Below are 12,368 nucleotides of genomic sequence, written 5' to 3' on the forward strand. Positions count from 1 at the left end.
CCGTTTCCTGCCCGTGGAGGTGGCCTACGCAACGTTGATAAACCACGGTAATCTGTGTCTTCTTTACGTTTCTATTTGTCTCGATTACACAATTACTCTATTCTGTCACAGCAACCTCAAACAACTTTGTTATATTTCTATCAAGTTTTTAAAAATGACTAAGAAAAAAAAAAGCACTAGATTTCACCCAAATCCCCAACTGCATGCCGTTGATAAAAAAGCGAAGATAACATCATTTTCCTATTTTTATTTTCAGAATAGTGTTATCTAACTTTCTACCCATTGCATTGATTTTGATCATTTAAATGTTTTCTGCAGCGGAAAATCCCAATTTTATTTCACAATTAAATGTTTTCTGCAGCGGAGTACATGCTTAATTAAAAAAAAAACTCTTTAATTTTTATAAAAATACAAAATTACGATTTAGGGAAAAAATGTAACTGGAAATCAAAAGTAGGTGTCTGACCGAGTAATTTTTTCACTAACACTATCGCCGCTTTTTACGATTCAAGTAAATTTTTTTAAGAAGAGTAGAAACATCAATTCTTGCGTTGAATCAATGCATGCAATCTTCGCTTTCTCTTTCTCTTTCTCTGTAATCTGAATCTTTCCCTCTCTAAATACAAACCTTCATGCATCATCATGCATCAGAAAGAGGAGGTGAGTTTTTTCTTGTGTGTTATTTGGTTTCTGTGTTGCAAATCATCCACGCCCTGCTAGAAAGATTGAATCTTTATTACAACCCTCTTCTTATTTTTTTTAATTGTGTTGAATCTTGAGTTTGCTTTGGTGTGTATGAATTTCACCTCAAGACAGTGTGTATGTGTGTGTTTCATGATTGGTTGCATTTTCCTGTAATTAGTGGCAAATTTCATGTTTTTTTCACTCAAGAAGAATTGGGGGGGAAATTGATGAATGGTTGAATTGATGATCATGAATCTTGATTGAGACTGTTTTTTATGATGTATTATTGTCTGATGTCTGATTTCACTCATTTTCACATAGTAATTCATTCATAAAGTGTTTCTGAAATACCTTTGATTTGAGTTTAGGGATCACATTATCTTTCTATAGCAGTCTTTATTAATTGTGTGTGTAATTGTACAGATCAAAATATTTACTAATGAATCATAGTATCTTATATCTATGAATATATGTACATGTGTGTGTGAATGTACTAATCAAAAAATTTACTATGAATCTTGATTTGTAGTCTTGTGAAATGGGTGGCCTAAAAACTCCTTTCAAAGGAGTGACTGATGATTTGAAAGGAAGGCTTAAATGCTACAAAAAGGATTGGCTCGATTCATTTAGTGCCGGTCCAAGGTTCAAATCTTCGTTCTTGCTCGAAAATATCACTCTTTATAGCATAATGTGAATGTTTATCTTTGCTTCCATACGCCACTTTTGCAGGATTTTGGCTCCAGCAGCATACATTTTCTTCGCCTCTGCTATCCCCGTGGTCGCCTTTGGGGAGCAGTTGAGTCGAGAAACAGGTCACTTTCTTAAAAAAATGATGGTGTTCGATGTTTTATGCAACAATGTCAATGAAAAGTTTGTGTTATTTTCATGTTAAGACGGGAGCTTGAGTACTGATGAGACGCTTATGTCTACTGCCATCTTTGGTGTCATCCACTCGATTTTTGGGGGGCAGCCGTTGCTGATCCTAGGCGTTGCAGAGCCTACCATTATAATGTACTCGTATCTGTATAGTTTTGCCAAGAGCAGCATTGGAAAAGATCTGTATTTAGCCTGGGCCGCATGGTGAGTGATTTTTTTTACTATTTCATAATTTTTTTTTGATTGCACGGTTCGTTCGTTTGATGGTGTCCTTTTATGTGAGCAGGGTGTGTGTGTGGACTGCATTGATTCTTTTCCTTCTCGCTATATTCAACGCTTGCACGATTATTTCTCGTTTCACGAGAGTGGCAGGGGAGCTCTTTGGCATGCTGATATCCGTGCTTTTCTTGCAAGAAGCCATCAAGGTATATACATACTACATTCCGCGCACATTCCTCAATTTTTTTTTGTAACTAGTAGTAGTCGAACCACAGGGCGTTGTGAGTGAGTTTCACGTCCCACAAGGCGAAAATGGCGAAGAAGAACAAAACCAGTTCCAATGGCTTTACATCAATGGATTACTCGCAGTTGTGTTCATGTTTGGTGTGCTTATCACTTGCCTGAAGTCGAGAAAGGCTAGGTCGTGGCGCTATGGCACAGGTACGGGAGTTGTATGTGTGACTTAAAACTCGTGGCAGTTTAACTTTGTACCTTTTATGTGTGTTTTGCAGCCACGGTGAGGAGTTTAATCGCAGACTACGGTGTTCCATTGATGATTGTGGTGTGGACTGCCTTATCGTACACTGCACCGAGCAGACTCCCCTCAGAAGTTCCGAGGAGGCTGATCGGTTCGGCTCCCTGGAAGAAACAGTCGTTGAACCATTGGTCTGTGATCAAGGTAACAAACACTTGCATAATTAGTCGAATCTCTCTAGAGTTTGTTGCTTACGTGATGTTAGAAAAACGAGTATCTAACACATTTGAAAGCGACATCAAATTTGCAGGACATGGGGAAGATATCAGTGGGCCATGTGTTTGCTGCCTTGATACCAGCAGTGATGATCGCGGGATTGTACTTCTTCGACCACAGTGTCGCCTCACAAATGGCTCAGCCGAAGGAATTCAATCTGCAGAATCCTCCGGCCTATCATTATGACATCTTGTTGCTTGGATTCATGGTAAGTGTGATTGGTATCTTTAGCTTCAGGCATTGTGGATTTGGCTGAGATTTTTTCCGTGAATATACGCAGACTTTGCTTTGTGGCTTGATCGGGCTTCCTCCTTCGAACGGGGTGCTTCCACAATCTCCTATGCACACTAGGAGTCTTGCAGTCCTCAAAAAGCAGGTGGGGATGCGTTTTGTTGAATTTAAACCCATTTTTTTTAATACTAAAAACGCATTCTCGGATCTGCAGGAGATGCAGAAGAAGATGATGAAGCACGCAAAGGAAGGGATGAGCCAAAACGCGAGTCAGTTGGATATATACGGAAGAATGCATGCTGTGTTTGTTGAAATAGACAAGACACCTCCTGTAATGTCTCTGCCCCTCCTCTTGCCCTCGTTGATTTTGTAGTGTTTGGATTATAGTTAGTCGTAATATATTTGTCGTGTTTCTGCAGCACGCTGCACATAAAGATTTGGCAAATTTGAAAGAAGCTGTGATGAAACACGATGGTCAAGATCGTGATGAAAAATTTGATCCCGAGAAGTGTCTTGATCTCCACTTGCCAATCCGAGTGAACGAGCAGAGGATGAGCAACTTGCTGCAGTCTGTACTTGTTGGGATCGCCCTGTGCGCCATGCCCGTGATCAGGATGATACCAACCTCCGTCTTGTGGGGGTACTTCGCCTACATGGCCATCGAGAGCCTTCCCGGTAACCAGTTCTGGGAGAGGCTGCTGCTGCTGTTCGTCCCTCCACGTCGTCGTTTCAAGTAACAATCCCTGAGCCTCGTCTCATTTTCAAAAGGTTGAATCAATACCATAACTTGTGCATGATATCTTGGTTTGGCAGGGTCATTGAGGAGTTCCACGCCTCGTTCATTGAGTCTGTTCCTTTCAAATACATCGCGATGTTCACTCTCTTCCAATTCGCGTATCTTCTCCTCTGCTTTGGGATCACGTGGATACCTATTGCCGGGATTCTATTCCCCTTGCCGTTTTTCCTTTTGATTAGCATAAGGGAGCATGTCCTGCCGAAGATGTTCCCGCCTTACTATCTGCAGCAGCTGGATGCAGCTGAGTACGAGGAAGTCGTGGGGCATCCGTTCGCTTCCAAGAGGGGGCAGCAGCACGAGGTACGTACGTTGCGTGTGGTTGTGGAAACGACATTTTTAGACTCGTTGAAAAACTGAGCATGAGTTTAATGCTGTGGTGAAGCAGGATGAAGGAGGATTCACTGACACTGAGGATGAAGGATTATCCCCCGATGTAACCAATGCGGAGATTTTAGACAACATGATAACTCACAGGGGGGAGATCAGGCACCGGTCGATGAGCTTCAGCGACAGGCACCAGTCGTTGAGCTTCATCGACAGGCACCGCGAGGTCAGTAAAGAAAGGAAACAGGATGTGAGTTGGTTATGATTCTTGTGATGCATTGTGTTGTTTTTGTTGCAGATTGGAGGATCGTCGAGGAGGTGAGGAGACGGGGCAACGAGATGTCTCTTTTTTGTCGTGGAATCGTGTATTGTTCGATTTTTTTTCTTCTATCATCTACAACTAGAGTAGCATAGTATGTGCAAGAAAATTGAGGCGCGGGATGGAAGAGTGCGTGCGGTTGATGATAGACGAAGAGCCGAGGATTCCTCGGACTCGGATTAGCTCTGCAGGAAGCTGCATTGCTGCTTCAAGTAGAGAAAAAAAAGAGAGAAAAGAAAATGAAGAAGAAAGTCAGCTTCTTTAGTTCATGTATAGTGATGATTTTTGTATGAGTAGTTTATTTGATCCATTTTTTGAACTGATGCAACAGACTGAGATGCCAACATCATTTTTCTTGAAATAAAAATGATTTTACTATGATATAAGGTGTTTTTGTAGGTAAGTAATGTTATTTTTCAATGTCATTATTGTCGTAGTTCGAGCTCGAAATTGTAAGTTAGGTTAATTTTACAATTTTTATAAAAATATTTTTGGACATTTTTTGCATTTAACTAATTTTTTGGTTAATTCGCAACATTCATGAATTTCGATATTTTTTTGCATTTTCTAAACTTCGGGTTTTTTTAAAAAAGAGTGAACTACTTATGAATAAGAGTATAGTACTATTTTCGTCCTTAACATATGACCGATTTATAATTTTGATCCAGAACACTCACTTTTCAAAAATTAAGTTCAAAACAAATGAAAAATGGTATCGTTTGCATCCATTTTTTACGGAACCGTTAATTCTTGACGGTCAATAGTTATTTAGCGAAAATTTGACCAACTTAGACTTAATCTGAGATTATTAATTGGTTAATATTTTGCTAAATAATTGAATATTAGAATTTGAAATAAAAAAACAAACTCCTCTTTCTTCCAAAATTAAAACCCTCCATTCTTCCAAAATTTTCTAAGTCTAAAAAACACGAAACGTCACTCTCTTTTCTATCTTCTCTCGCGCCCCTCTCTTAAGAACCCTAGCTCCGATTCCGACCAAGAAGCCTGATTCCAACCGATTATTGTTAATTGTCATGAGTTTGATTACGCCCAACTCGCTGTTCCGTCACACCGACAGTCTCGGAGAAGTGAAACATGCATACTCGAGAAAGAGGAAGACGACAGAAGGACGTCCGCCTGACGAACAAGGAGCATCGGCTTCGTCGGATGTTGTCGGTTCAAACCCTAGTTCTTCTCCTCCGATTCCAGAAGTCCGTTGTTCTCCAATTCCAAAAGTTGAAGACGACGAGGAAGCAAGTCGAAAAATGAACCCTAGTCCTTCGGTGGACGACAATATTTTTTTTGGGTGTAACTGTGGTTGTTTTTTAGCGTGTATCAAGTGTAAATGACTTATGACAATAGGACTCTGTTGTTTTTGATGCAGTACCTTATGTCTATGGCTTTTTGATCGTGTAAATGTTCAGGACCAATTCGAAGTAAAAAATGAATATGAAGGACCACTTTGTATTGTATTTTGTTGTCCATCTATTGGTTCAATTTGATGTTAGTTTATTGACATAGTCGACGAAGAAACAATCACATATGAAGAAGCAATCCCATAAAGTATGAAACCAACATCACTTACAAAATTTTGTACCTGTAAGTCTGCAATTGGTGTGCGTAAATATTTAGGACCAAATGGAAGTAAAAAATTTGCATGAAGGACTACTTTGTCTTATATTTTAGGATTGCCCAATTAGGGCTTTCGGAAGATTTTTCTAAAAAGATTATGAACGATTCACTTCAAAAATTCAAATACGAACAACAGTGTTACAACAACAAAAAATTCAAATTACTTATCTACTTCAAAATTCAAATACGATTCACTTTGCAAACACTACATCAAATTACTTGAATATATACAAAATTGTTGCAACAACAACAAAACAAAGAACAAAGCTCAAAACACTCACTAATTTTTAGATTTTTTTTCTTAATTTCGGTAAAATTCAAAGCCAGCTCCTCAAAATCGGCACCACCGACTGAGGTTGACGAAGAAGAGGCTCGAGCTTCAACATCATGATTTGGCTCGCACCACTAGAAGAAACTGCATTCCTTCCTCTCACATACGAAGTAAAGCTTCCCTCTCGACGGTTTGCCTTGTCCGGTGACAATACGGAGCGCCGCCGTCTTCTTACAATAGCAGAAAGCGTAGCTAAATCGGAGGTCTCCGAAATCACGAACGTGGTCGCGGTCGATGTCGACAGAGTTTCGGCTACACGTCGAACGGCTCATGTTCGAAGGTGTTTGGTTGTTGCAGAGATGGAGAAAAAGAATTAGGGTTCTTGGGGAGGAAGAAGAATGAGCGGGAGAAAAGGGGGAGAGAAATTTGAATGAATTGAGTGTTGGATTTTGTGTTTAATATTAGAGTATTTTCACTATTTTCATTTAGGATTTAAAAATGTAAAATCCAAAAATAAAAAAAAAAATCAATTTGCTACGGTAATTAAAATAAGCTAATCGGGTCAAATTCTCGCTAATTGACGGTTGACCGTCGAGAATTGACGGAACCGTCAAAAAAGGACATATTCGAGAGCGTTTTCATTTGTTTTGAATTTTTGAAAAGTGGATATTCTGAACCAAAAGAGGATTATACTCTATAAATAATCATATTTTGAGTAGCTTTTGAAATTGTCTTTTTAGTCGTCTTCTTTGTTTCTTTATCTCTTTCTTTTTCATTTATTTTGATCCAAAGTTCCGAATAAACTAATTAACTCATCTGTTTGTTGCATTTTAAAAAAAGAAGAGATTAAACCTATAGTCACATTACAAAAATGTTGCTACAAACATAGTACTAACTATCCAAAAACAGATGATCACCATCTCTTATTACAGCCAAGTCTTCAATCAAGGCTCCAGCTTCTGTAAGAATTTTTGTAGGAAGGAACCCAAACTTCTGATACCCCCATTCCATGAGCTCATTGAGAGATCCCGGCAAAATCACGAGGCCACCTTCAGCGTCGTCTCCACTCCCTGCACGCCTCACAAACACTCTGATTTGTTTGGAAGGCGAGGAGATAAGCGGAGGAGTCCCGAGGATCATTCCTCCTGCATGATACCGAGACATCATCAGTGACATGTATTCTCTTCGTCCCATTCAAATGAAGCATTTCTTTTCCAGTACGGGATTTTATGTAGTTTTGTTTGGGAACGTCCCGAACAGGAAACGTGTCATTTTGAATGGGACGGAGGGCGTAGTGATTAATCTCACAAACTTACCATGACTAGGTGTACCGCCACTCGTTATGATCCCCGCCAGCGACTTCTGGAAGTCGCTGACACTGTATCTTGGGAGCGACGAAGAGGCTCCTGTCTGAGGCGAGGAGCTCCTGTCTTCATCGTCCTTGACCCGAGCCAGCGAGGATTCACTTGCATGCTTCTTAAAGTAGGGTGCCTCCTCTCTGTTAAGAGGAGGGAGAGACGTGGTCTTCTTAAGGTGTTGAATGGTATCAAACAATGCCATAATCTCCTCGCGGCCTTTGTCGTGAGCCAAGGTGCGTGGCGTCCATCCGTGGGAGTCGGGGATATCTATGTCCGCGCCTATCTCAATCAGGAACTTGACGGTGTCAACCTTGTTCTGGTCTATCGCGGTGTGCAGGGCCGTGGTGCCACTGCCGCTGAGGGACATCACATTCCCATTGAACTTGGTGATCTCTTTTAGTAGCTCTATGTCGCCTATCTTGGCAGCGTGGCAAGCGAACTCGCCTACATCGCCCGAGTCGAGTTTCGCCCCATTGTCAACGAGCACATTGATCACACCCTCATGCTTCCCCAAGATTGCATCCATCAGAGGTACTTTCCCTTCAGAATCTGCAGAAGCACATCAGTTTAGTTTTCAAGTGTTTTTTAAGCAAAATATACAGCAGAAAATTACCTCTTTTGTTAGGATCTGCTCCATTATCCAAAAGAAGAACCACACACTCTTTGCCTCCATTTGAGGCTGCAAGATGCTGCATACACCAGCAATGAATGAGGTCTATCTTTACAACACATGATGCTATAAAATACGCGTCTTACCAAAGCGTTGCGCCCATCTCTGTCAAGCTCATTCGGGTCCAAGCCTCGTTTGAGCAAACGTTGCAGCAATAGGTCGTCCTGCCTTGCTGCTGCAAAACATAAGGTGAGAGGCATGTCCACTTTACCTTGAGCTAGCATGTGCTCCATGTCAGCCAAGATCTCTTGCATCACCGGATCATTCTGCTGTTTCAGATGCTACACGCGATGATATACAACCCATACGAATCAGCAACAATTGCATCATCTGATCTGATCAGATAAAGATGAACCAAAAAATGACCAAACCTCAACAAGATTGTTCATGATTATAGTCCCGTCTTCAAGGTTGGCTTGAAGCATATTGATGAGTGAAGAACGGCTCAAGCGGAGAAGCTGGCTCAGCCGTTTCGTTTGTACAGTGCAGACATGAGGCCGGTAGCAGAGAACGCCTACTTCGCCATAAATTTCCCCTTTTTGCTCTTCAATCACCTTGTGTTGTGACATAAATCAACATCAAACCTTATCATAATAAAGGGTGGAATTTCATCAGAAATAGACTTACTTACCACTTTACCTCCATTTTTGTCTTTGATAAGCTCCTGCAACCAAAGGAACAGCATCAGAACACACACACACACGCACACAGGGGCGAGAGAGAGAGAGAGTGTGTGTACCACTGCACCAGTAACCATAATGTACATATCAGTAGGTGCCTCATTCTGCAATATTATATCTTCTCGGGGAGGAAAATACTCGCCCTTCATCTCAGAGACCTTTGCGAGATTGAATCATCACCTTAGATCAAGAACATGAAAATCTAGCTAAAAATGAAATGAGGCAATCAATCCGAAGCATTACCAGCTGAAAGAGAAGATCTTTCGACACCCCTTGAAACAGATACACCTTTTCAACAAGGGGGTAAAACAGAAAATGCAAAATGCTCGCGCGTATCGCCTTTGGGAGAGCCTCAAGAGTTTCTTGCTGCTGCAGCCCTTCTGAATCAGTTCTATACGTCAAGCTCAGGTGCGCTAGCATCTGTTCCTGCAAGCGTTCGGGCAGTCGGTTCCTCTTTGCGAAGCTTGAGGCCGTCTCAATCGACTCTCTCTAGAAACACACAAATCCATGTTCACTTTGAAGCACACAAGCTAACAAATCCATAACAAAAAAACAAAATTTCAAATGTAATACTCACAAACTTCTTAGTTTTAAACGTTGCTTGAACAATCAAGTTGGTCATGTTTCCTATGACGTATGAGTTCATCCCAATGTTGAGAAACACATAGAAAATGGTGAAGATCATCTCCTCTTTGTTCACAGCATGATAATCACCGTAGCCAGTGGTGGTGGCAGTGATGCTCGACCAGTACACTGCTATCACATACCGATGAAACAAAGAATACTGCGCGAAATCTGCATTCACGGCTCCAATCCACGTCTTCGTTGGATCAGGGTGTCTATCAGCAAGAAGATAGAAGAAGCAACCAGCAGCATGAATCTCAAAGAGAACTACCTACAATGGAAAGCATGGCTAGCTCTAAAATGTGAATTCCTAATTCTCATATCACCACAAATACATAAACCATAATATCCCCGAAACACTCACGCATGTAAGCTTTGCAATCCGAACAACGTAGTAGTTACGGTTCCTGTCTTTCTCCCATCTGTGTCAGATCACACACCAATGCATCAGTAAACCATATAATTCAAAAAAAAGCTCACTGAAGCATAGTTATTCTTCACCTCTGAAACATGGCACTGGCTCGTCTGAGACGCCAGAGGCGAAGTATACTGACATAGTTATACGCATTAGGCATGATTTTCTGAGCAAGCTGAGAGGGCATTGTGGAGATCACGTCAAAGATGAGCCATGTTTTGGCATATCTCAATGCAATCATCTTATGATCATCGACTAGGACGTACGTTGACTTGTCAAGGTAGGCCACGAAGAATGTTAGAACGATGTCAATGGCGAAGAATCCATTGACAACGTTGTCTGTGATGCCCAAAGGCCCATTGTGCTCTATAGTGAAACTGAATTCGAAAGGGGACACCCATGCTGTGTAGAAAACTAGTATGATCAGAAATCTCTCCCAATATCTGCAACCATCATTCACAAATTTTCAAGTCATCAGCAAAAGAAGTTGACAAAGCACATTAAAATATGGGCAAACCATAAGCAAGGAAACAAATCAAGCTAACTCGTCAACAAAGAAATTGATAAAGCACAATCAAATCTGGCCAAATCATGAGGAAGGAAACAAATCTAGCTAAAAGAATTTAAAAATAACTGCTCAAACAGGAGAACTAATCTCAACAGCATCACTCCGATGGTACAAACCAAACACGAAAAACTCATCCCATAAGAATTGTCAATCAAAGACAGTCCAAAGAAATTGACAAAGCATTAGCCAAATCATGATCAAGGAAACAGAGCTATGAAATCGACAATGCACTATCAAATATCGCCAAATCATGAGCAATGAAAACAGTATTAACTCATCTTTTACAAAAAAAAACACACCAATTGAGAGCATGAAATCAACATAAGCAATCCGAATTAGGGAATTAGGTCAAACCACGAGCTAGAGATGAAATTAAGCGAACCTATAGCGCGGATCGAGCGAGGAGATGACGAAGGAGCGGAGCTTGGGCTTCCATGGGAGATTGACGCCGAGGGCGGGGAGGATGTCGCTGGAAACGCTGTGGTAGCTCCGATCATCGGCCGAAGCTCTCTCGATTTCGCTCTCAATCTCTGCGATTTTGCTCATCGAGCCCATCCCCGCCTCCCAGCTGTTTTTGCGATGCTTTTGCGGCCCCATCTCGCGTCCCTCTCTCTCTCTCTCCCTCTCTCTCTCTGATTATTCTCGTGCGAATTCCGCACCTAATTTCGCCATGAAAAGCAACGGTGCATGCAGGATCGCAGAAAGAAGCTACGTACCATTCATTTCTGTTTCCATTTTTGGGTATTTATAGTTTTCCATTTGGAAAGAGAGAGAAAGAGAGAAAAGAAACTTTCTTTTGTCAAGAATAGTAAACGAATTAGGGTTTTTTTTATAGGTGAATAATTGAACCCGAGACCTTTGGCCTCATTCATGATCACTTTGTTAATAGGAATGAATTAGGCCTTCTTGATATAATCAAATGGGATTAAGGTCGGATTGAAATGAGAAATGACAATTTCTTTATGTATAAGCAAACGAATAAAATAGAAATATGAGTTACATTTTATTCCATTATATACCTAAAATGGTCTTTATCTTCTGATTTTTGAAATGATTAAACACTATTTTGAAATTTTCTACCGTAAGTAGTGAGTACTAGTAGTATTTTTTAATTACAATTTGCACAGACTATCGAGCCCACACATGCGACTCCAGCCACGATTTGGACCACACAACACTAGCAGGCTCGTCATAGGCCCACACAACATCAGACTTCTTGCAATCGCCTTCCTCTCTCTGCCCAAGCGCAATATTAGATGGTCCATGCAACTTTTGGATTACTCTTGATTCGCATATCTTATTTCGGAATAATTAAACTATTGTAGTCGAATCGAGTATATTATAAGCTTATTTTTGAGTTTTCTTTGTTGATTATTGTTTTTAGGCAACTATTTAAACTCTTGTATCTCTCGTCTTTTACGAATATAAGATAAACGGATTGATAAGCTTTCCATAATTACCATCTTCGACTCTCCTCACTTTCTCCGACCCTAGTTATCTAAACTCAACACGGGAAACACTTGTAGTCGACGGTTCATCGGCACACTCTCCGGTACCGCCCCAAAGCATACCACTATATTACACACCTGAGATCATCCAAACTCTCCATATTTATTAGAACAAAATAACTTATAAAATGAATTTAGTTTTGTCGTTAAAATATTTTATTGTATAATATATGGATAAATAGATGCTTCATCAAAGAATATTGGTTTGTCTGTAAAATAATAATTTTGTCAATATCCATTGAAAAAAAATACTCCCTCCGTTTCACTATAGTTGAGGCGGAACTTTTGGGCACGGAGTATAAGAAAGAGATGTTGTGTCTGTCAAATAAATAGATAAAAAAGTAAGAGAGAGGAAAAGGTAGAGATAATAAAGTATAAAGTGAATAAAGTAGAGAGAATAAAGTAAGAAAGGGTAAAGTAAGAAAGAGAAAAAAATTACCAT

The 12,368-nt window shown here is 40.5% G+C and overlaps 2 protein-coding genes across 2 annotated transcripts; one reads left to right on the forward strand and one right to left on the reverse strand.

Annotated features, from left to right (window-relative positions):
- Positions 1-573: 573 nt before the first annotated feature.
- Positions 574-4,586, forward strand: LOC125190651 (putative boron transporter 7). The gene is made up of 14 exons (XM_048088002.2): positions 574-660; positions 1,214-1,326; positions 1,414-1,496; positions 1,578-1,764; positions 1,847-1,985; positions 2,055-2,220; positions 2,292-2,458; positions 2,565-2,738; positions 2,811-2,906; positions 2,976-3,092; positions 3,181-3,494; positions 3,575-3,857; positions 3,943-4,107; positions 4,180-4,586. Exons 1-14 carry the CDS (start codon positions 643-645, stop codon positions 4,201-4,203), a joined length of 2,046 nt encoding a protein of 681 aa, XP_047943959.2. The 5' UTR covers positions 574-642; the 3' UTR covers positions 4,204-4,586.
- A 2,316-nt stretch (positions 4,587-6,902) lies between these two features.
- On the reverse strand, positions 6,903-11,200 carry LOC125186861 (potassium channel AKT1-like). The gene is made up of 12 exons (XM_048083337.1): positions 10,801-11,200; positions 9,937-10,293; positions 9,800-9,857; positions 9,389-9,706; positions 9,055-9,300; positions 8,871-8,969; positions 8,763-8,795; positions 8,503-8,685; positions 8,218-8,412; positions 8,075-8,150; positions 7,420-8,010; positions 6,903-7,248 (listed from the first exon to the last, which is right to left on the reverse strand). The coding sequence occupies exons 1-12, from the start codon at positions 11,013-11,015 to the stop codon at positions 6,995-6,997; spliced, it is 2,625 nt and encodes an 874-aa protein (XP_047939294.1). The 5' UTR covers positions 11,016-11,200; the 3' UTR covers positions 6,903-6,994.
- Between the last annotated feature and the right edge of the window lie 1,168 nt (positions 11,201-12,368).

The sequence above is a fragment of the Salvia hispanica genome, chromosome 5 (assembly GCF_029641045.1).
Source record: "Salvia hispanica isolate PSC_SH4W2 chromosome 5, Shi_PSC_v1, whole genome shotgun sequence".
NCBI classification, from domain to species: domain Eukaryota; kingdom Viridiplantae; phylum Streptophyta; class Magnoliopsida; order Lamiales; family Lamiaceae; genus Salvia; species Salvia hispanica.